The sequence below is a fragment of the Poecilia latipinna genome, unplaced genomic scaffold, assembly GCF_001443285.1.
Source record: "Poecilia latipinna isolate Pla-1442-1.1 unplaced genomic scaffold, P_latipinna-1.0 Scaffold197, whole genome shotgun sequence".
NCBI lineage: Eukaryota > Metazoa > Chordata > Actinopteri > Cyprinodontiformes > Poeciliidae > Poecilia > Poecilia latipinna.
Genome location: NW_015112813.1, coordinates 77,044 through 101,771, shown reverse-complemented (window position 1 = coordinate 101,771; position 24,728 = coordinate 77,044). Strand labels below are relative to the sequence as shown.

Here is a 24,728-nt window from a genome sequence, read left to right as displayed (position 1 = left end):
AAAAAAAAAAAAAAAAACAAATACTTTCTTGTGTGTGTATATATATATATATATATATATATATATATATATATATATATATATATATTAATCAGTTCTGCAAGAACTATTTTCACTTTGCCAAAACCACATATAATTTGTGGAATATTTAAGAGTCTTTGAGAATAACCAAGCCCATTAACTTCCCTGCCTGCCTGGCTCTGACACAGCCGCTCCGTTTCCCTGTCAGCTCCACTCGTTACGTAAGCGGCGGGCGGATGAGTCACTCCGGTTTGCCAAATTCAGCAACGTACGTCTCAGGTGTGCGCACCCGCTGCTGGTGTAAGTGAAACCTCCAAGTGGGCGCTGAGGCGTGGATGATGTATTTCTCAGCAACGTAGATGGGTTACAGAAACAAAGAAACCGAGCGAGAGCGATGGAGGGGGGGAAAAGAAGAAGAAGAAAAAAGATCTTTTTGTTTCTTGAAGTCTGAACATGAATGTGCATGTGTGCGCTTGACGTTTTTAGCAGCCTGCGAAACAGATTATTTTAGTACATTCACAGAATTAAATCACGGTTCCTTGCAAAAGTATTCACAGCCTTTGATATTTTCCACATTTTTTTTTTTTTTTTTTTTACAGTTGCAACTACAAACTTTAATTCATTTTATTATACTTTTGTTTGACCAACGGAAAGTATTGCAGAATCACAAAATAAATAATTATGGCTATTTTTTTTTTTTTTTGACATTTTATGATAAAATATAAAATCTCATTTTTTTAATTCAGCCCCATTATTCTGTTAGTCCTAAATGAAATCCAACACAATCAATTCAATTGAGACATTACTTCATTATTAATATTACAGTGCACCTGTGTGTAATTCAATTTTAGTACAAATTTAGCTCTTCTGTGAAGACCTGGGGAGGTTTGTTAGCGTGAGCAAACAGTATAACGGAGGAACACTGCAGAGAAGTCAGGGAAAATGTAGAGAAATCTGAAGCAGAGCTAAATTAGATTACTGTCCTAAACTGAGAGGCTGAATTAATCAGGGATACCAAGAGAGGTAGAGTAACTCTGGAGGAGCTAAAGAGAGCCGCAGCTCTTGGACAATTCTGACAAAATGACTGTTTGTCCTGTACAGCACAAATCTATGAAGAGATGGCTAAAAGAAAACTATTGAAAGTCTAAAAATTGGCCACAAAACATCCAGGGCACATTCGTCAAACTCAGCCTGTCATCGCTTTTTACAGATTTTATCTGTATACTGCCAAATTTAATCAATGTGAAAATATCTCTAGCAGTACTTAAAGTCAAAAATTCACTGAGTGTAGAGACAGATATTTATTAACATTTTTGAAACTTCTTAATGGGTTTTATCTGCTTTGTTCTTCCACAACCAGACCTTTGATCTCTTGATGAGGCTCAAAATGAAAATGAGTTTGACACCAATGCTCTACGGGGACATGACAAAAATATGCAAGTAGGTTTTTGGTCAGAGGAGAGTTACTGAAAACGTCACTTTTGGGTTTAGCTGAAAAGCAATACTGCACATTACTGTGTGTTAATGTGTTAGAATGACTTAGTCAAAGTCCAGACTTAAATCCAACTGAGAGTTTGTGGCAAGACTTGAAATGTGATGTTCACAGATAATCATCATTTAGCCTGATTGGATTTGAGATATTTTACAAAGAGTGGACAAGCATCTCATTCTCTACAAGGATATAGTAGCTTTATTTGCATTAAAATGATGATCTACTAAGTATAGAGCTGCAAGAGAATTATACTAGGAAGAACATAATTCTTTTGTTTGTTTGTCCAATAAAATCCTAATGAACTACATTAAAATATGTGGTTGTAATATGGCAAAATGTAAATGAATACATTTGCAAGGCATTGTGAGAAACATAGGACTCTTTGGCTTTTCAAAGCTACAAAAAAAAAAAAAAAGAAAACACCTCACAGAAAAACACATAAATTTTTTTGATAGCGACAACGAAGCTTTAAATGAAAAAAAAAGAAAGAAAGCGAACTTAAAATGAAAATTTTAACAAAAATGGCACGGACACCATGATTTGCACTTATGTCAGTGAAATCTCAGAGATTGTAGTCAAACTGAAAAACAAAACTATGCAAAACGTGTGTCACGAAAAGCAGGAACACAAAAAAAGAGGGTGGAAGCAAAGTGCCGATTCATTGTGAGGAGATGAGGAGGAGAGGGACAAAAACCAAGAGGGGATGACGGCAGCTGAATTACACAAGGAAAAGAGTGAAAACTTTTGGGCTTACCTTCCTCAGTCATTGAGTGATAATATTTTAGTTTCCCATAAGTCCCAAGCTCTACAACATCACAGCAAAAGACACAGGGTAAGGCAACGGACACACGAAGAAAAGGGAAATAGTGAACATGACAGAAAGAGCACAGGTCCGCTTGGCTCAACGTAGATCACGCACTGTGCAAAAACACTCACACAAGACACAAGACGTGACAAACAGAAAGAAGAAAAATCTCTCTGAGTCATCGCTGCATAAGTGCAAAACAAAGATTGAATTGCATATAAAATACTCTGGACCCTCACAGTGACTCGGTCAGAAGGAGAGCCTCCCGGTGGCAGAGTGTATTTAGATAGAAAGTGTGTAAAATAAAAAAATAAAAAAAGAGTGGGATGAAATTATGACACTCATAACGGTAAATTAAAAACAAACAAACTGAACGAGGATGTAAAATATACCGGGTCGACATGCAACAAAAATAAAAAAAAAGATGAGTCCTCCTCTCCTCTGTATGCGACCTTTTTCCCCCAAATAAAACCTCGTGAGCCAGCGTTTTATTTCAACAATGAAACCACAATGGCTAATTTGATTCCCTTACTGAAGCAGTTCTCAGTGCCACAGGGACCAGGACGGTCAGCACATCTGCATGATGAATTAGCCAGGAACACAAATCTGCAGCAACAGCTGAACGTGAAGCAGGAGAACACAGGCTCCTGCCTCCCACGTTGCTCTTTGCCCCAGAAATAAAAAAAAAAAAAAAAAAAAGGCATCTCACAGCTTGGAGCTGTTCTGTTCCAACTATAAATATGTTCGCTTGTCTCCCAGCAGAGCGTTTTGGGCTGTGTGCTCATTTGATGATACACACAAGAATAAACTACTGCCTGAGTACATCTGTTAGGACAGAAAATCATTTAATAGACAGCAAACCAACGGTACGTACAGTGCAGAGTCTTAAAAACGGAGATACCACCGCTAACCAGCTGGTGGTCATGACTGCAAAGGTGCTGAATATAAACAAAACAAAATCTAAGGAGCATATAGAATTTCAGATTACATGATTTTGCACATTGGTCACTTTAAAGTTTGTAAAACAGCTTCTACTGTCAAAGATAACCAGAGTAAATTTAAAATGGAGAACATAGTTTTTTAAACCTACCTGGGTCTGTAAAGTCATGAATTACCAGCATTTTTTGGTTCATTAGCTATACCTTATTACTACTACACAGGAAAATTTAAGAACTATCTTAAATAGAACCTGACTGACAACATGAAGTAGGTCGAAAATCTCAAAAAGCAACACGATTCTCTGAATTTCAAAAAGAATGCAAGATCAGAAAAAAGCCATTCATCGATTAGTCTGGGAAGGTTTACAAAGTCGTTTATACGGTTTTGGGATTTCAGCACATCCCTGTCTCCATTGCCTATGAACGGAGAAAGCATGAAACATTGGTTAATAGTCAAAGAAGATGCCAGTCTACCAAAACCACTTTAAGGGAGCAACGGAGATTCATGCAGGATGTCACAGAAGAATCCAGAACTGTGTTCAGTGCAACACAGGTAAAGGTCAGCGTTCAAGATTCAAACAGAAGAAGCAAAAATGGACAAAAACGACTGCTATTTACTAAGAACACAGAGGCCAGTGTCACGTTTACAAAATATCATCTTGATGATCCCAGATTTTAGGGAAAATACTTTGTGGACACTCAAGACAAAAGTAGACATTTGTGGAAGGTGTGCAGCTTGTTCCATTTGCAGTAAAATTTACCAATCATATGAGAGAAGAAATGTCACACCTACAGTCAAAAATCAAAGTGATAGAGTGATTGTTTTAGACTGATTAGCTTTCTCTGGCCTTGAATAACAACAACAACAAAAAAAAACAATAAATAATTTCTGCTCTCCACTAGAAGCTTCTGAATCTCCAACCGTCTTAGACTGATGCGATGATCCTTAAGCACACCATCAGCTCCTCCTCTGAAACTTTCAAGCTTGGCTAAAACTTGCAGCTCCCCAAACGGATGAGCTTTAACTTTAGTTAGTGTTTCTTGTGGATTCATATGTGCTGGATATTATTTATGTTATTCCTGTGTTCACGGTGTTCTTCTTGTGTCATTTTTATTGCTCAGCCTCCCTCATTACTCAACCACCTGATTCCCTCCCAGCTGCAACCCTTCAATAATCTCTCACTTGTTTTCCATCCAGCAATCATTCTCCCTGCGACATAAGACTCCTGGTTTCATCAGTTCTCTATCAGGCTTTTCTTTTGCCTTTTGATGATGAAGACAAACCATTTTTTTCCCAAATCAACAAGAAGAATGTTTGAGGAATTCAAGGAGAAGTTTTCAAGATCATCTCGAAATCTGAGTTAGATTGATCAAAAGTCTGTTGGAGCAAACAAAATTTAAAAATGATTTTAAAGAGCATAAAGTTGGCTAACACTACGTTTCTGAAATTAGGGCTTTTCAAAGCCACAGGCTTCCTGATGTCTACTAAAGAAACTTCACAAAGATTTAATCTAAATATCAAATGTCTTTGAAAATAATAATAAAAAAAAATGGGCAGAAAGCAGGAAAAATCTTATAAGGCCTTGCAAAATCAAACCAAGCTGATTTAATAATAAAAAAAAACTTTAGAAATAGGTGTACCCGGTGCCCTAAATATTATAATACTCAGCTTTTAAAACAACTGTGCACTCAGAACGTCCTAAAGTTAATAGGTATTTAGAGAAAAAAATGGCATAAAACCCATCAAAAACTGAAAGACTAGATTATATTTGCTGTTGTTATATTTTGTACTGAAATATCTTGCAACTATTTTAAACCAAACCATTTTTAGCATGTTTTTATTCTGCTGCTTCAAAGGTGGCAATGAATTTCAGTCTTTCTACCTACTAAACTTAACTTCTTTCACCTACAGTTTTTAGCCAACTTTGTGTTTTTTTGTTTTTTTGTTTTAAGCCTTTTTTTTTCTTTTACCAGTATAGTGCTCAAAAACACATCAGCTTTGTCCAAAAAATGACAAGCAGCTGACCTTGTCATCGTTATGCTAAAAAAACGTTTTTACTGAAAACGAGCAAAATCTCTCTACTGTGAACAAAGTTTTTTTTTGTTCAATCTAGAAAATAGGATGTTAAACATTGAATACTTACTAGAATGGCATGCTTAAAAGTGATATTAAGTGATATTTTTAAACTCTCTCAAACTAAACAAGTTATTTTCACAAACAGTTGAGTCTAACGTAACACATCTGAATATAAAAATATTCTTCTGATTGGCTGAAAAGGCTCTCGTGATGTTTCCCTCAGAAGCAAAAGACTATTAACTGATAGACTTGTTGGACTCTATGTCCAACAAGTCTGATAGACAGGAGCTGTTGCTGCAGAAGTGGAATTGCACAAATAGACCTGCAAGCTTGTTCTATAAGCGAGTATAACACTGCATGTATGACCAAAGTTATCAGTCTCCTTAGTATCTTTTATCGCTTCGTTTGAGCATAATCCATATCTCATGACCAGAGGTGAGGACTACAATCTGACATGAATATTGTTGACTTTGTTCTTTTTCAGGAACTCGTTCACAAGCCTGTAGGTAGCAGTCCACCTATTCCTGGTTGAGAACCAATAGGTTATGAGGCTGATTGGTTTTTGACAGATGCTCACTATTAGGGCTGAAACGATTCCTCGAGTGATTCGAGTACCTCGAGTATGTCACGATCCGTGTTTTTGTGTTTATTTTTGAGTTTTCTGTGTTCAGTCCTGTTTCCCTGTGAGTCTCTGTCCTGTCCTCCCTGTTGATTGCTCCCCAGGTGTGTCTCATTCCCTTGATTACCCCGTGTGTATTTAAACCCTCCCGTTGTCTGTGTTCCTCGTCGTTTGTGTCCGTCACTCGCCAGTAGAACTGTTTAAGTCCTGGAAGTGTCAGCTCTCGTGTTTAGTCCTGTGAATCAGTTGCTACCGGTACTTAGCTGTGAGCTAGTCTCTGCCGTGCTGCCTGTATGGACTGTTGAGCTTATTTTCATCATTAAATTCATTATCTTCACCATAACCTGGGTTCTCTGCGTCTCTCCTCACCATCAACAACCCCCCACTTCATGACAGAGTATTAAAATTCCTCGAGGAAAATTTACCTGCCTCGAAGCTTCGTTAAATTATATTTTATTATTTAGCGCATCGTGTTCCGGCCGGGTTATTACTTGCGTTGCACAGCGCTCTCACTTCCGCCTGAGTTGTTGACGAAAGGTAAGTGTTAGCAGCATAACGTCCAGCTTTTAAGTTCGGCCGGGGAGGATTTTATTGATTCATGGGGTTTTTGTCGTCCGGGTTTTTGTCGTTTTTCGGGGGACCAATAAGCATCCTTAAAATGCCTGGCGCGATGCCTGGAGCTTTTCTCCTCCCGGAGCTGCTGCCTGGTGGCTGGTGTTCAGAGCGAACGGCGGGGACGAGCGCTGAAAGTGTATTTATACAGGTGAGTGGATATTAACACTGCGCATTAGATGATTAACGCAAGTGTAGCTTTGCGGACGAACCGGAAAATTAATTTCACATCATCAACATCAGCAACAAATGGGTGGCGGAGCTCATCGTGGCGGCACGTAGCTGGTAGATGAGTTTCTGTGTGCAACGAACTAAGAAGTCAAATCCCGTCGCTAACATGAACACAAAAGCTATACATGTCTGGGCCAGGAGAGAGTTCATCTGTTAAACTGACTGGAGATGAATACATAAATGCAAAGCATTTTTTTATAAGTGTATTTGTGAGCCTGCCTCTTTATTAATGAATTGAATATAATTTCAGATTTTTGTATAACTTTTCTTCAGGTTAACTTAGAAAGTGATATATATATATATATATATATTGCACAAAATTTTAAATGTATGCCTGATAAAAGACAAAGGGATGCAGTGCTTTGCTACACTATCATTAGATAAGGAAAAAGGTAATTAAGAAAAAAATATGGAGGGAGAGGGAAGTAGTTCAGTTAAGCTAGCTTGACTTTGACAACCTTAACATGGCAGTTTTATTTACATATATATACACACTTTTGTCATAGTACCCCCAAGAATTTAAAGCTACTTTCACCAATGGCTATTATTGTTACAGGTTAATTTTCTAAACTACAAAAAAGTTATTGTTAGAGAAGCTCAAATGCAAAATTTGATTGATGTTGATATGCGATATTAACTCTGCTGTTATGCTAGATTTACCAATGTTTTATTTTATCTTTTTATTTTACCCGATTACTCAATTAATTGTAAGAATAATCAATAGATTACTCGACTACTAAAATATTCGTTTACAACAACCCTACTTGCTATCTATTAAAAACCAATCAGTCTCATAACCTTGAAATAATTTGATTTAGCTTAATCTTCCTACACGAGATTGTCATTGCAAAAAAGACTGTAAATTCCTTCATGTGCAGATAATTTTTACATAGAAAAGTGTTGCAGCAAAAACTTAACGGTGGTATTTATCATATTGAGCGTGCAGCCGCTCTGCTCAAGTGATGAAATTATTGTGAAAATCTCACGCTGCACAGAAGACTGCAGTTCTGAAAAATCAGTCTAATGAGATGAAAATGTGTCTCACACTGCAACACGCCTCGCACTTCTGCTGCACTTCGTGAAAAGTGCTTCAATCTCATTTGATTAGATGATTTCTATTTAAATTCACAGCAAAGGAATTCTGTAACTGAGTCCAATTAATTCAAAGTGAAATTACTCCCTTCGCACGCGGCGTCGTGTTCGTCCTCTGCAAGTGTGGAAAGACAGCCAGGTTTGTTGTTGTTTACAAACCAAACTCTCGTCCTTGCGACGTGACCTCCAAACCGTGGGTGAGCCAAGCGTGAGAGCGAGTGTGTGTACGTGTCCAGCTTGTGTGCCGGGGGCCGGAGAGTCAGGGGATTCACAGTCTGTGCAAAAGCAAAAAGGCTTTTAACATTGATTATATCACCCAAGCGGTCTGGGCTGGCTGCGAGGTCTAGCATGTGTGGGTATGTGGTTTGATAGCAAGAACGATGGATTGACGGATGATGCGATGGCTGGCTGAGCCCAATTACATAATACACTGGAAATGTGATTAGTTATCAACTTTAAGTGAAGCGGAACAAAACTTCAAAGCCTTTTTTCAATGATAGGATCCATAAGAAGGATATAAATTATTTATCTAAAAAAAGTGGGAAAGCTTTTAGGGAAAACACACATTTCCATTATTGCTGAGAGAAAACAGCTACCCACGTTGAACTTTGAGCATACTTTTTTTAACACAATTAAAACAATTAGAAATTCCAACAGAGGGTTAGTCCCAAAACACAACGTCTGCGTCCAAATTTTCAACGCACCAACGGACATAGTGAGTATTCACGTGAGAGTATGCACCAGAAATCCCAGTAATGTAAACACAAAGTGGTCTGTCAGTAAGCAGAAAGCTGAGCAAGACCATTGTTTCCCTCTTCCATTTTTTTCTGCATTTCTGTGTTCCAACCATTAGTAAGTACCCTACTTTTTTTTTCTATTTGCAATATTTTACCCCAAAGCGGATGTGTTTTACTTTGTCACTTCCTGTCTCAATTATGACCTTCCCATCAAATTCCTGAATAGCTCCAGACAAAATACACCCCAGGTCCTTAAGATAGCAACCGAGCATGGATGACAAAAATTGATCTGAGTTTTGTGCCTATGGTAAGGCACAGACCCAGCCTGGATTGCGTAGGTTTGCTACGTCAGAACTAATTCTAATGTGTTTCCATCTCCCCCAAGTGCATTAACTCTTTATCAGAGAAACTAAAACCTCCTCAAGTGAGTGTAAAACTTTTTCAACTGCTTTTGCTCTCCATTTGTTGAAATTTTTAAGCACAGTAAGCTGTTGAGGTCAGATACAAGGATTGGGGGAAAAAATGCATTAAAAAGTAGCAAGAATCCAATGAAAACTAATAATAAAATACCTTCAGGAGACTTATTCAGCAACTGACCAAGAATATGTAAAAAAATATATATATGAGTGGTTTAAAACCTTTGCACTGTACTTTACATACTGCACTAATTGTAGAATATCTAAGTCCTATCTGGAAACATCTACCATCAATGTGATGTTATACTATGTTCTTTCTACTGCTATTAACCATGGAAGAGTTGTGTTGTGTTAATACAACATTAAAGTAAAAAAAAAAAAAAAAAAAGTCAATGTGTTATATTTGTGGAAATGGAAAATGCATTTCCATTGCCCAGGGGGTCAGTGACAGTGAGTGCAATATTGAACTGTGTGATCAATGTGGCCCTGGGTCACCAATCACACACAACTGCTGGTGTGTGAAGCGTTACCTCCTCTCTGTTTATGGTTGTAAAATTGAAGAGAAAACTGCCATTTTCTCAATATCATTTGTGCGTATGAAAGCACAGACGACGAGATCGTCGGGCGTCCTTTGATTAGCATCTAAGGTTTCCAAGGAAACAGAAAGCTGTGCCCTCTTTTCGTGCCACCAGCTTACTCTGTAAGCAGTTTGTCTGCCAATAAGCGTGCATCATGGTTTACACAGATGACCTTCTCTGGTCTCTATTCGGACCACTGACGAGCTCGGTGTGACCTGCGCTCAATAAAAAAAAAAAAGAAAAGAAAAAAAGACCTGACATCAACAAAGATGCGCAAGGTCACTGTGGCAGGGTGTGTAATCTTTCTTGTCTATCTCAGTGAGATAGCAATCAACTGAAGAGCGACTGAACAGCCTGAGCCACAGCAATAATGCTGCACACACAACATGGCTGTGAGCTGGTGGATATTTAAAATAAACAGCAAGTCAAATAACATTTTTTTTTTTGTCTTTCTATCTTTAAAACATGCATTTAGTTTCACCTGCAGTTCTGGCCAAAAGTTAACCTATAGTCAGGATGGACAAGCTGACTGTTAATTTGGAGCTTTTATTGATTTGTTTTAATCTTTCTTTTCCTAGCATGCAATGATTATACAACTTCAGCGATTTTTAGAAAACCAATAAGTGGGTGCAGAAGTTTGAATTTGTTGTGAAAGTTCTCCACATGCGGTTGGTTTTAGGCTGTTGCTACTATATTTAACCACAGCAATAAGGTGTTGTTTTCTCAACTGGGAGCAGCTGACCAGCATCTAAAAGTTCAAATACCACATGAACTATGTATTATTCTGGATCGCCGTCCAGAATGACCCCAAATCCCAGAGGAGCTGAACGGGATGCCTCGTGGACGAGGAGCAGAACAAAAGAGACAGAGGGAAGAAGTTCAATCCACCTCTTTCATCGATTGTAACGGGCAAACGATCTTATCCCCAACTCCAGCATATCTCTGTCCAACGGCCAGAAAGAAGAGCAGCAAAAACAAATGAGGTGGATTAGCAGTGTTTGCCAATACCTGACGATGTCATCCAGGACACGTTGCTGTAAAATATCGCTCAGGTATCGAGCTTCCAGGAGGACAAAGACTGTCATGAAACTGCCACACAGCTCCAGTATTTAGTAGGAGCCCTTTGGTTTTGCATCGCCATCCAGAATGACTCTCAAGATACTCAGACAATAATATTTAATTTCAATATTTAATTTCTGTTTGGGGTAAAAAGAAAAAAAAAATATTTTGGAATTTAATAGAATTTTTGGATAAAGATTGAGATGTTTGGACAGAATAATATGAAATATGTTAGTCAGTGTCATAGTAGGAATTTCTAACCAATGAACACTGTACCATTTGTCAAGCACGGATGTGACGGCGTCATTCTGTGGCCCTCCTTTGCTGCAGTCATCCTGGGGAGATCAGATCGCACTAAGTCGATGGGATAATGTAGCAGAACTATCTCAGCAGCTTTTAGCTGTTTTCTGCATGTGTTATCCTGTGTGTATGAGCTCGAACCTGCAGAGATTAGAGAAAATCCACCCTGTTCTTGTGCGTGAACTTAATTGCGTTTGTTGGCTGCATAATAAATGTATAACTTAAAAGCCACAAATTAAGTGACGTTATAAAAATTTAGCAATCTTGAAAAGAAAAATTAAATAACCCCCCCTCCCCCCAAACATTACTATGCCACAATATGACGTCCTGTTATCCTTTCATGTCTGTCCAGCATACATGAAACACCCCACCCAAACTCCACCCAAATCAATTTATTCCATTTCCAGCTTACCTTTACTATTAGGTACAATCCGCATCATCAAATGTGACCTTAATGCCTGTAATGAGCACATGTCAAACCTGTGTGATAAATCTTATCGAAGAGCTTTAAAGCAAATTCAGGAATGCCGCCTGAATCCTGAGTGGGGTTCTTAAGAGACTCGTCTCAGACGGTTGAACGAGCTCCACACCTCCCCTCTCAGTCCCGATATCTCTTTGCCATTCAATATTTAATGGCGTTCCTGAGTGATTTTGTTTGTAGCTGCATATGGATGGAAGAACTTCATATCGAGCCCGAAACAAACTGTCCCAGTCCATTACTACGCTTTTTGTTTTTTTTTCCCCTCCAAGTAGACCTCAAGTGTGTCACAACACTAAAATACATTTGAATTCAGAGGAGCACAAGACAAACAGATGGGCAAAGAATTTGACGCCAAGTAAACGCAGAATCCGCCGGTGAATGTGAGTCAATAACAGTTTAATTTAAAAAAAAAAAAAAGAAACTTGGGGAATAAAAAATTAGATTTCTCTGTTGAGCTCTTATTGATTTTAAGTTCTGATGTCAAGGATTCAAGAAAAATTGCACGTGTTCATAAGCTAATGGCAAGATACAGAAACCGACACACCATCTTCTTCATACTGGAGTTCCACACAGAAAACATTGACGAAAAGCTGAAGCATTCGCGAATTTAAAAGAGGAGAGAGAGGATCGGGAACGATGGGGGGGCAAAAAGGGGGTTGAAAAAAAACAATGCAGAAATGATCACAGAGGGGGTTTCCAAGCAGAAAGCATCCACAGAAGAGAATGGCATATTTAAGGGAGAGAGCTGACATACACCACAGAGGCGTTAAGGACATGTATACATAAGAGAGCACGTCGGATAAAAGCTGCTTCCCAGATGTTGGAATGAGAACAAACATATCTGCTGTTGGCGTATACAAGGGGTGGGAAGAGAGGAGGAGGACGACGAGGAAGAGGACGGGGAAGGGACACAGAAATTAGAGGAGTAACTCACCAGAGTCAGCAAATTCTGAGGGGACAGTAAAAGAAAGAGAAATAAGAAGAAAACAGAAACAGAGACATGATAAATCCAGGTGATCTTCAGTGAGAAAGCGAGAACTGAACAATTATCGGGCAATATTTCAAGATGGGAAATATTGTAAAAAGGGTCAACAAACCTTTTTTTTTACGTTTGTAGTTCAATGAAATGATGCAAACTTAGAGAAATAATTCTTACATCTGGGCACAGAAAGTTACATTAGAAATAAGGAACCACTCTTTCTGATGTCTTACGAAATATGTCAAGGTGCATCTCCATAAACTATATTATTATTATTATAAAGGTGAACTTGTCAAAGCGATTCAGCTCAAAAAGTGAAACGCCTACCCTGTACACACTTATTACACACTGCGTGACATATTTTCAGTGTCTCTGATGTTAATTGTCATTACTTATATTTACGACAAACCAACATTTAGTGTCTCAGAAAATAAGAATATGACAATATGATCAGTATCAAAATAAGCTAATCTTCAGAGGGAAGGCTGCAGCTATCCTGTTACTTTAAATTCTTATTTGGACCACACTTTTTACTTCCACTTAAACTTTCCAACCTGTAACCTGTTGTTACTCGTGTGGTGAGACGTTCTACTGGCCGGGTCATAGCTGTAAAACTGAGTTCATGTAAACTATAATCACCAAAGTTATTTGAAATAAATACTTGAAACATGGAAGAAAATGTATAGTTTGTGTTTCACTTGCTGAATTGAATTCCTGAAACTAATTAACCTTTCAGTGATCTTAAAAAAAAGAAAAAAAAAAGTGATATCCCTTGTATGCTGAATTGCAGTGCGAAGTGTCCTGATTCCTTTTTTTTCTATGTTGAACATTCGCAAAAACACGCACAAAAATTCAAACTTTGGGTGAAATTACAAGTAATTAAATGTCTTAAAAACACAGACCCACACACACACACACACACACTTTTGCCATCTATCCCAAACATGCCTTCACTTACATAAGAAACTGAACTGTTACTTCAGCTGTTTCAACCATGTTTTTTACTATTGGTTCATTTAAATGCTGTGCTTACGTTTCAAATTATGATTTGGTGCTGTTCAGTAAAATAGCAGCACTGCTTGACGTACTAGATGCAGCTATTGAGCCTATGTGATAATGAATATGTTTTATTTCTAGAGCAATCGTTTCATTTCCAAGGACCTGAATGTACGGATGTATGTATAAAATACTTAAAGCATAAAATGGGATTATTATTCAGATAATTTAACAAATAATAAAAGTAAATTTCAAGACATTAAGAACAATAAAACCGATGTGTGCGATGCCTGTTCGTAAACTGGCAGCAACAAATCGGAGAAACTCTGAGTCCCTTTAAGCTGATCTCCATCAGCTTTCTCAAGCTCTGTTTGAGCTTTTCTTTAAAGCATTTTCACTCGTTTTCTAACCAGTCTTTATACTTGGCTGACACAATGTGCTGTGTGGTATGTGCTAAAAAAAATTTAAAGACAAAAGTGAACATAAACAAAATTTCTGATATTATCAGGTACCAAACATAAAACAAGTGAAAAAGCAGCCAAGGAAAAACTTTTTTTTAAAAAAAAAAAAAAAAATACTAGAAATCTTTAAAATATGCTGTACAAAGCCATTTTACGAGGACCCAAAAAAGTCTGGTTTGTTATATATAATATGAATATGAATAAAGGAGGGACTCGAGACATTTGCACAGTATTTGCACGTTGCATTAAATGTGTGGCTTTGATTCCTCTAACAAAGAAAAAAAATATCCCAGATACTTGCTGGCCACATAACTTCGGCTCCAGAGCCCAGATCCACTGGTGTCAGCAGAAGGTAAAGGGCTGAGAAACAACAAACCTGAGTGGTAAAATCACGAAAGACAAAACTGCACACGCTCACACACACACACACACACACACACACACACACATATGCATGCAACACAATTACGCCAACTAACCCCTCTCTAAAAGTCTAACAAGAGGAAAAGCATTTCCGAGAACTGGAGAAACAACCTCAGATGTTTGTTCGGCATGGAGGCGCAGACAGCTTATTTTGAGAGAGGCCTATAAAAAATGAATGGATGGAGTCCTGCTAGCTCTCTGCAGCCCTGATGAACTGCTCTTAAAGGCCGAGAACAGACGAGGACAAGCAGCGCGGTCTCCATCTTTGATGAATACACTTGTTTATGAGTCTTCATGCTGTGAACTCATCAGCAAAATTGTCTTTTACTTCGTGAAAATCAGTAAAAATGTGCCACCGTCGATCTAATATATGCCCCAAATGTTATCTGCACACTTTACGAGGTGAATTTTAAAGCAACACACTTATGTTAAAAGACTAATATCATTTTTATATGTCCTCTGGAGTATGAGAAATCTTCCCAAAGTACTACATGGAAATACCTAATTAATACATCCAAGTGTGCCGAAGCCTTAGGTGTTGCTTTTGTTCTCCTGAGTAATTTATTCATTGTGCACGTCGTGTCACACTGTACTTGGTGTTTCAGTGCATTCAGTTCTAGTCATTTGTTTGGCAAAAGACCCGTCAGTCAAGACTGGAAGGATTTGTTCTGCATTCATACCGGATCTGCTGTTAAAAGTCTTAAGCTATTCATCAGCTCACAGGCACTTAATTTAAAACCTGAATAGCGCAATGTTTAACAGGGACTGAAACCAAAAGCAGTTCACTTTTAATGACATAAACCCCGACGGAGATTGGATTGGATGTAAAAATCTGCACAAAGTATGCACAACATTCTGCAGATATCCGTAAGTGATATTTATTCGTGATAACGAAAGGATAAGCGGTGCAAGGTCACAGGTTGCCTTGTGTTCCTAGCAGAGATGCGTACAGATGCGTGATTCAAAAGCCCATCTTTATTGTTTGTAAATCCGCTCAGAAGATGAGTCATGGCATGTTTTGGATTTCTGGAGAAGCAAAGTTTCTTGGAGTAACGCTTAAGTGCCTTCTCGCTACTCATTAGACATCTGCTAATGTGATTCCATGCACCCGCGGGAGAACCCTGCGGTCTATTGACTTTGGTTTATGACTGTTCTTTGGAGTTGATCCAGTCAGGTATTATGTTATGCTGTCATGCTAAGAACCGTGAAAACGACATATAGAACCTTATGTTACTCAAAGGTTTTCCTGTTTTGTCATGTTGCAATCACCAACCTATTTGTTGTCCTATTGGGATTTTCCATGGCAGAATGTAAATATGAGCAGGAGGGGAAATAATACATGGTTTTCAATTCTTTTACAAATAAAACTGAAAATTGTTGTATATTTTAATGGATTATAAAACTACCTTTTGAAGCAGTCACAATCACAGGTATTTTGGTTTACGCTTCCTCCAGCTACGCTCATTTTTACTTTTCCAAAATAGTTCCAAGTTTCATCAAATTTATAGCATTTCTCATTTGGCTAAAAAAATGTTATTCTTAAAAGAACGTCTACTTCCACTGTGCCCACATATTTCTCTGTATCATTTTCCTGCCACTTTATAAATATACACTGCTTTGTATCAATTTACCACTTGGACACATAAGTCCAAGGTTCATCAAGAGCTATAAATGTTTTTGTATGGTGGACAGCAGGTTTTTTTAAGTCCCAAGCTGTATTAGAAGACACCAGCCTGCAAAATGTGTGCATACTGTCTGTTCTAAATAAAGATAATGTTTCTCATTTCGCCCCTCGTCTTTTCATGGTGGGACACGAATGAGATGACACAGCACCTCTACTGAAATATTAACATATTTATTCCCTCCCCCAGAGGTCTGACACTGCTGTTTTGCTGTCTCCTTAGCTGAGCTAATAGGCAATCATCTTGGATTAAAGACAAATGATCTACCTACCACCTCAGCTGTGCCGCAGAACAAGTGTGATAAATTACTCTCGACATACACAACACAGGGACTTCACTGGTCTTTTTTTGAGGTTTGATGGATTTGCAGGAGGTAAAAATAAGGCTCTTGTGGAATTATGTTCATTTGACAATTACATAGGACAATTGGTGCTGCTGCTCTTTGTTGGTAGGATTGTGAGCTTAACTGTAGTCGTACAGAAAGGGCTTTACAACTCCGGACAACTCCAAACTCGCACAGCTGAAAAGAGGATTACAGTGAAAGTTCAGGTTTTTTTTTTGTTTGTTTTTTTTGGAGTGGGTTTCTGTGAAGTAGTTATTAGTATGTGTTGCTTTTACCCACAGCAGCAAAAGTGGAAGAAATCAGAATAAAGATGATCATACTAGAGTACAGCCAGTCAGATTGTGAGTCCTGATAGTCAGGTGACCAATTTAAGAAACAACTCCACAAGTCCACACATGTGCATGTGGCTGTTGTCATTTTGCAAAGTGATTTTGAACAGCCACTGTGTAATGTTTACAAAATCCAAAATGTGGAAGTCTTCCACTCAAAGGTTGTGTTTTCTTTTCTTATTAAGTACCAATACAGGACCCTTTCTGAATTTTGCATTTGAACTTGAACCTGAAAAACCCTATTCAACCCTCAGCAATCCCTCTGTATGTGCAATTTGGACGTGTGCGTCACTTCTGCCTTTCTTGGAGTGAAGCACATGCCGATCCCTTTTTTGCAAGGCTCCTGATCAAAATATTGTACTTATTGGAATGTGGTTTGGTTGAATTAGCTGCTCGATCAAGTCTTCCAGATGTCAGTCAGAGCCGTGGCAGGTTCGCACTCAAGAGTGATCCGAACAAATACTCTGAGAGCTGCGATCACATTGTTCTGATTGGTTTTTGTGTTGGCGTGAGGAAAATATAGCTGTTTAAAAAATCAAAATCTCTGATGTCCAAATCAAATGCAAAGCCACATAGTAAATTAGCCACCACTGGCGCTACCAGCCTCATCCACTCTGAACCAGTGCCTCAAGACGGACCAGTTGTCTGCACGATCGAAACAGCTGGGAAAGACTCATAAGCAAACAAGTTGTGTTCTTAGAGCACCCTACAGAAGTCATATTCTGGTTGGTGTCTTATGTTAGTTCAGACTCATTAGTTGAGTCTGTCAGCTGTTATTACTGTAAGAAATTCTTCTATTTCTTTAAGCTCAGTTTGTTACGACTTCTGTCCCCTGCAGGTAAAGTACAAAATACCAATAATTTCTCTACAAACCCCCACTTCAAACAGTTTATTGGAAGTAATTTCAAAAGAAAAGGTCAAGATTGATGACACATGCCAGGCTCCCCTCAGTCTGACCATACAGATTCATATTATGTCTGTTCCTCACAGTTAGAATTTTTTATTTTTTTTGCTTCTGTTGCACAAGTTACCTTACCTTCACTTAAAGGGTCCAGTGTGTGAATCATCAGTTGGAAAATGCTGTTTCTCATCAAACTGTTGTGCAGAGAAGCAGAGCTGCCTCCCCTTTGCAGGCGAGGCCTGGCCTACGAGAGAAGAGACGCATCGTCAGTCAAATGTGCTGCTCCCAGTAATGAGCTCTTTCACTTTGAACTTTCATCTCCAAGTGAAAATCCCCCATTTGCTACATTGTGTGGATTTTCTAAAAACTTGAGTTACAACGCTTAGGTTCCGCATTAGTGACTCTCGAACTGAATCATGTTGCTCCATGTAACAACCAAAAACCATTTTGGCAATTTGCTGGGGTTTTGTATAAAAGACCAACACAAAGTAATGAATAATTGTGAAGTGGACAGAAAAGGATGCATATCTGGAATCTATGTGGAAAAATCGTGTTGCTGCAGATATTAGGGCAGTGCTTGTATAAACTTTGTACATTTAAATACTGCCCATTGTTCTTTGTAAAATAGCTCAAGTTGGATTGTCTTCAAGTTGGTTAAAGACAATCTTTTATCGGACCGTTTTAACGCATTAATATGATTTGATTTAAGCTGAAATCCTTATTCATTGCTGCCCTATCTCTTTGTTACACAATTTTGGTCCTTATCATATGCCTTTCTATAATTTTTCTTCCAGAATTTATCTGTATTTAGCATTCCCATAGGATGATGCTGCCCCTTTTTTTTGAATGGTCTCATCTGATCAGAGATCCTTCTTCTACGTTTCTTACGTAGCTGTGACTAACTGCAAGAACACCTTACATTTGACAATTTACCAATCTTGCAGTTTTTCCATGGTTCTGGGAGATATTCAGAGCTTTAGATATTTATTTTTAATCTAACTTTATACTTTATGACAACTTTATCCCCGACCTGTCTGGTGAGCTCCTTGGCGTTTATGGGAGGACGTGGATTTGTGTGTGTTTTGTCTGTTAATTTGTTCCATGTGTTGCGTGTCCTCCCCCTGATTGATCCCAGCTGTTTCTCTTTCCCCCTGATTGTCCCTCGTATATTTAACCTCGCCTGTGTCCCCTGATCCCCACCGGATCCTTTTCGTGGTTTGTCCTCCCTGCCATTGTCCAGACTGTGTCGTGTCACCTGTGCTTCCTGGTTCATTTTGACTTCCAAACATCATTAAGCTAATTTTTTTTTGCACCAAACCTGGGTCTGATCGCGTCTTTTTCTCACCACAAAACCTCCAGTTCATGACAGTTTATGATGCTGTTTGTTTACCAATGTCGTCTAACAAACCTCTTAGATCTTCACATGACAGCTGGATTTGGAAAATCATGCATCATTTTTCATCCACTTCACAATTAGATGCTACTACTCTATTTTGTGCTGGTTTATTACAAAAGCACCAAATAAAATACATTGACGTGTACGGTTGAGACAGCCGAAAATATGAGAAGGCTCAATGTTTATAAATGCTTTAGGCTAGGACCTTTAAGTATTTGTTTGAAACCTTATTTGCTTTAATGTAATAGCAAAGGATAATTGAATAAATGTATTCTATTGAAGTGCTGCACAGTTCTAGTTACAAAATGGATTCAAGCCGCTGCATCATTTACTCATAAATGTGCTTCGACCTTGGAAAAATGACTCCCTATAATCCTCTTTTCCATAAAAACCCCTGTGTGTAACCTGAAACTAAGTAAAAAAAAAAATCATGAAGCACTACAGCTTCTTATAAACATAAGCCCCTGCTGGTTGAGACAGGAGTGCTGAGTTGGAGTGACAGTTCAGTTTCTTCCTCTGAACGAATCCTTGCCAAGGTCACCTCCAGCAGCTGAAGCTGAGCTAGGGAAGAAGGAAACAAATCAGGCTCCATCACAGGTGACAGCTGTTGGGAATGTGTCTGCCTTTGGGTGATCGCAGGTGACGCGTAGGCACCGGAGGTGTGAGGTGTTAATTCACAAGTCTGTATGGGTGTGAGCGGGAGGCGAGGGAGACAATGCGCGATTGCTAGGGCTTGCCGGATGCGCGTCCTCTCTGCCGCTTGGTTTTATTTTCCCTCCTCCTGCTCTCTGGATGGAAGCTCTCACACCAGCATTAAAACAGTCTGCAGACTGCGAGACACATGCTCCCTGCTTAATTGCCTTTTGCATGCCGCGTGCAAAGGCAAACGGAGGGAAAAAGCAAAGGGCTTCAGAAAACAGACGGCGCTACTCTGCGCACACAGGGAGGCTGAGGAGGCTTGGAAGTAGCGGCGTGCCATGTTTCGCTCACAGTGTGGCGGGAGAAGAAGTTGCACAAAATTTACACTAGAGACATCGACACAGAGAAAGGGGGACAAAGACGGAAGCGAGAAGGCAAAAAGCGTCCGTCAGACGAGACCTACCGACAACTTGCCATCGTCGTCTGGCGCCCCGGGGCTCAACTTCTCATCCAACACAAAGAGAAGAGGAAGTAAAAGAGGCGGGGGGTTGGGGGGGAGAAAGGAGAGAAAGAGAAAAGAGGACAAACATGTGAAGCATGCCACACACATAACCACACGGACCAGATGAAAAGACAGCAAAAGAGATAGACAGTACTGCACTGCAACAGTGAAGACTGACTGTGATGTTAGTGGACGAGACTTTGAGGGACAGATTCCTCTCCTGCCGCTGTGGCTGCCCGTTGCGTTGGGCAGGACCGGACTGCATCTGCTCGAATTTCCTTCAGAAATGTCACTTTAGGTTTTCATTCATGTCACGGATGTCAGCTGTATTTCAATCATTTCTTAGTCTAGATTTTGAAACCTATTTATTCACATTTTCATTCTAGTGAGAGAGTTTCTTGTAGTCGTTTCTGAACTCCTTTCACTTTCCTAATTTTTCTGACCATTGTCAAGGAAACATTTTATTGAGTTTACTCTGATTTGTAGTTACTTAAAATGTTTACACTTAGTTTTCCAGCTTTGTAGGGGTGGGGGCAATGAGAGGTAATCATGGTGGTTCTTTTACTCATAGCCGTCAATTATGCCTCTGACATATTCAACGGGAACAGGATCCATGACACCCAAGCTGGATGAAAACTTGTCATGCAGTGGTGACTGGACTTTTGCTGCTTGGTGAAGGCCATGCAGTGACAAAGAAATCATTTCCATTTATTTAGTCAAATTAATCATAAGACAAGGTAAAAACCAACAAGATGATCCCCAAATAACTAGAACCTGATAACTTTACATTTGTTCTTCTGCAAAATATCTAAAAAAATAAATAAAAAAAACACTTGAAAATCTATTCTATCTATCCAAGCTGCTTGGATGAAAAGTAAAGAAGAGGCTTACAGTCTTTGCTCTGTAACTGAACATACAGGTGGAAAAAAAGAAAAAGAATATTATTCGTGGTCTAGTAAGGCAAGATTTTGTTATCATTGAAAGTGCCCCAAATCGCTGTAGCCTCCATGATTTTCCTTTTTAAGTTTGGCCCCGTCGAACTGAGTAATCGGACAATGAAAGGCCCTGGTCAGGAGATGCAACTGAAAAGCCAGTGGACACCTTGAAAAAAAAACTCAGTTACTTTTCAAAAAAAAAAAAAAAAACATGATGGAAAGCCCATTCTTGGTACAAGCACTCCACCAACTGTACTGTTAAAGCGCAGAGGTCAAAAAGTAACTATTTGTCTCTAAAAGGCACATCAAAGAGCCTTGGAGGAAATTGTCCTCAAGAACCTGAGTGTCTATAAGGCTACAAAAAGCTAAATCTTATCAGGTAATTCGATGAAAGGACATATTTGTTGGAGAATCCAGGATTTCAGCTTTCACTGGTTTTAGTTAAACTTTGCTTCCGTGTGACTAAAGATACATACGTATCTAGTGCTGTATGTTTACAAAAGATCACCTACATTAAAAATCCAGCTTTGTGATTTCCAAACATTTTTAGAAAGTACACAGAAAATAATTTGCCCGGTTCTGCTTTGTGTGTATTTGGGCTGGTGATGACATCAAACAAGGTGCAGCGATCAATATTTTGGAAATATACAAGAGACATTTTTTGACATATTTCAAAGCTTTTTAGTTGCGTGAGCCTCAATTTGACTCTGATTATCCCTAAGAATTGATGAATCCTGCAAAGAATGTGCAGTGGCCTGGGATTTTTTATCTTACTACTTTCCTCAAAAATGATAATAATATAAAATGTACCGTAGGGCTACTTTTATACGGCACTTTAATGTGAGGCCAATCATCTTCCATGTGTGTTGGTTAGAACCTAAAAGCCAACAGTTTTCTATTCCTGTCAAGACACAAAAAGCACCCATTCTGCTCGACTTCCTCTCAAGTTGTATTAAATCAACATGCTGTACTTTCTTTGCTCACTTAGTTTGGCAACCGAAGCAACAACTTGACAAGTTGCGCTTTCATCTTTGTGCAAGAAAGCGAAATTAGAGCCTCATGCCAGCTTTTAATGTGATAACTTTGTCGCAGAGAATGTGCCACAACATGCCAAAGAGACTCTTGTCTTTTAACAATCCCTCCATTTTTTCACCGCCGTCATTCTCAGCACGGCTCCAATTTTTTTTGGCACGTTCGATTGCTGCAACACTTTTTATTTTTGAAACAAAAGACGTTCTCCAGCCGACTGACTGACTGAAGTGCGTTCACTTCTTCGTCTCCAAAAAAAACCCCGGGTGGGAAACAACGGTTGCCCGAGGCCCCTCCGACTCTAAACGCGAGGGGAGCAGAACCCATAAAAAGGCTTTTGTCTGGATCCTGGAATATCAAGGCATTGTTTGCCTGCCTACGTGGTTTCAAAGAAGAACTTGCAGACCGTGGAGGCGCTGGTGTTCGCTGATAAGCCTCCCCGATGTCCAATGAAATTTAGAAAGTAATCCGGTTTGATCACAGTGTTTGAAAAAAAAAAAAAAAAAAAAAAAAAAACGCGCAAATTCCGAGACAGGGCCTTATTGCTCGTTAACTCCATGATTCATTTGCATGCTAAATGACACAGCTTTGCACCGAATACCAAATCCGCTGACGGCAGCAGAGGGCTTCAGTTCATGAAGTGAAAACATCAGGGGGTGTTTAGTGCTTACTCCCAACAGATTACTGGGTTAAAGAGAGCAATTTAAATTGTTTATGGCCGCCTTAGTGGATTATCTCGCAATTGCAAAGTTTAAAGATTAAATTTGCTCAAACTTTTCTTTGTGACGTGGATTTTGTGAAAAATCACTGAGAATGGCAGCTCCCACTGCATATCAGTGTTTCTGTTTAGCAGCTCATAATTTACCACGTGTCAGCTTTGCCTCTGTGGGTTAATTACAGAAGAGAGAAGGATGCAAAAAAAAGGGGAAAAAAATCTAAAATCTTTTAAAAATTCAGCAGAAGTTGAGCTAATGCTGAGATTTTCCACTGAGTTATTATAACCCCCTCTCCCTATTCCCGTCTCACGTTTCCGGGTTAATTCCCTGCACACTGCGGCACAATTATCTTATTTCCCTCCATAGCATCCAGCTCCAAAGCAAGTCAGGAGGTTTAGGGTAGAGCAGGTGAATATGCCGGATGGAAATTATGCCATGAGCTCCCCCCCCCATTAAGCCGGCGTTAAATAGTATGACTAATAATCGCGCAGGAAGATTAGCATGTTCTCTGGAGTTTTTCTGTTCCCTAATACCAGCGGCAGCGAAGCCAAGCTCTTGCGTAATGTCACGTCAGGATCTTTCTTGGAAGCGGATCAGCTAGAGGGGTGATAAATGTCCCTCCGGCACCGTGTGCGTCTTAACACCATGTTATGGAGATTTATTGATTACAGCTTGACTGGATGCAAAAAAAATAAATAAAAATAAAATAAAAATCTACAAATAAAACAGTTCATTTTTCAGCACTCATCCACAGCTTAACGTCAGGAAGTCTTAGAGGGATGCGTGATGAAAAGCTGAAAGCCGAGCCGGAAGTCCTGAATTTTGAATATCAATGGTGGATTATAGGTCTTTACATATGAAATCTGGGAGCATAAAACTATTTCTATTTACGGAGGGATCTCATTTGCATTTCCTTCATGCTAAATCTCGGAAGCAAAATGACACAGAATTACAGTTTTGAAATGTTTTATGCCTTGTTAATGACTGACTTTATTTAAATTCGTGAATCTGTCGATGCTATTTATTCTTTGAACAAAATGATTCACGTCGATTCTGTTTTTGACAGTGACGTGAACATATTTCAGTGGGATGAAAGATGAATCTCGGCTGACAGGTGAAGCCGGTACCACAATGTTCCAATGGAAAGACATGTCATGAAAAATATTTCTAAAACCTGTAGTTCTCCAAATGAATTGAGCTCTCAAGAAAAATTGCGTAGCTTTCGACAGTTTATCTGTTTGACTCAAACTCATCAGACTTTCATCATTCGTGAGATTCTATGGTTCGTGGTTAGTTGACCTTGTCTTTTAGAGCAGATCATTTCACTGAAATAAGACTTAAAAAAAATGTTGGTTTCACTTTAATCGTTGCCCAGCGAAATCTAAAGCAAGAGTTTTTATTTTACTCCGACAAAACGCTCAGTGACCCATGGCTCAAATGATCTGAAATTTAACAGCACCCCAGCTAAAAAGCCTAAAACTATAAAACCCCCGACGCTGTGCAGCTCTAGGCATTTCCCGCACCTGCTTACAGCAGCCACCCCGTCCATCAGAGCGAGACAGAACCTCCTTTGAGATTCCTCCACCCAGATTCGTTGCATTGGAGCTAAACTGTCGAGTGGCACGACGGAGAAGCGCCGCCCTCCCCCCGTTTTGCCTGAGAGACGATAATGATGATCTTTTAAGGAAAGAAGCGAAAAGATGCACAACAAGTCAAGAAGCCATCCACTTGCTAATTAGTAACCCCTTCATTTTTCCTAACAAGCAGAACTAATTACAGGAGCTGCCATCAGGCTGATTTCCCACAAGGCGATCCTTTCCAGGACACATGCTTCCCTGTACTCAGCCAATCAGCCTCACAATTTGAAGGGATTAAGAGTGTAAAAAAAAAAAAATGCTGTGTCACTTTTGCAGGTCAATGAAGTCATGCAGTATTGGAT

At 39.2% G+C, this 24,728-nt stretch overlaps 1 protein-coding gene across 5 annotated transcripts in view; it reads right to left on the bottom strand.

Annotated features, from left to right (window-relative positions):
- The window catches only part of slc24a2 (solute carrier family 24 member 2), a 65,042-nt gene that overhangs the window by 25,151 nt on the left and 15,163 nt on the right, over positions 1-24,728 (bottom strand). The window contains exons 3-6 of one of the 5 annotated variants that reach the window (XM_015030986.1): positions 20,071-20,118; positions 17,708-17,816; positions 12,393-12,407; positions 2,268-2,318 (exon numbers count right to left, since the gene is read on the bottom strand). In XM_015030986.1, the coding sequence (XP_014886472.1) occupies positions 2,268-2,318; positions 12,393-12,407; positions 17,708-17,816; positions 20,071-20,118 (223 nt within the window). The remainder of the gene's footprint in view (positions 1-2,267; positions 2,319-12,392; positions 12,408-17,707; positions 17,817-20,070; positions 20,119-24,728) is intronic. The other 4 variants (XM_015030987.1, XM_015030989.1, XM_015030988.1 and 1 more) reach the window with 4 other exon arrangements.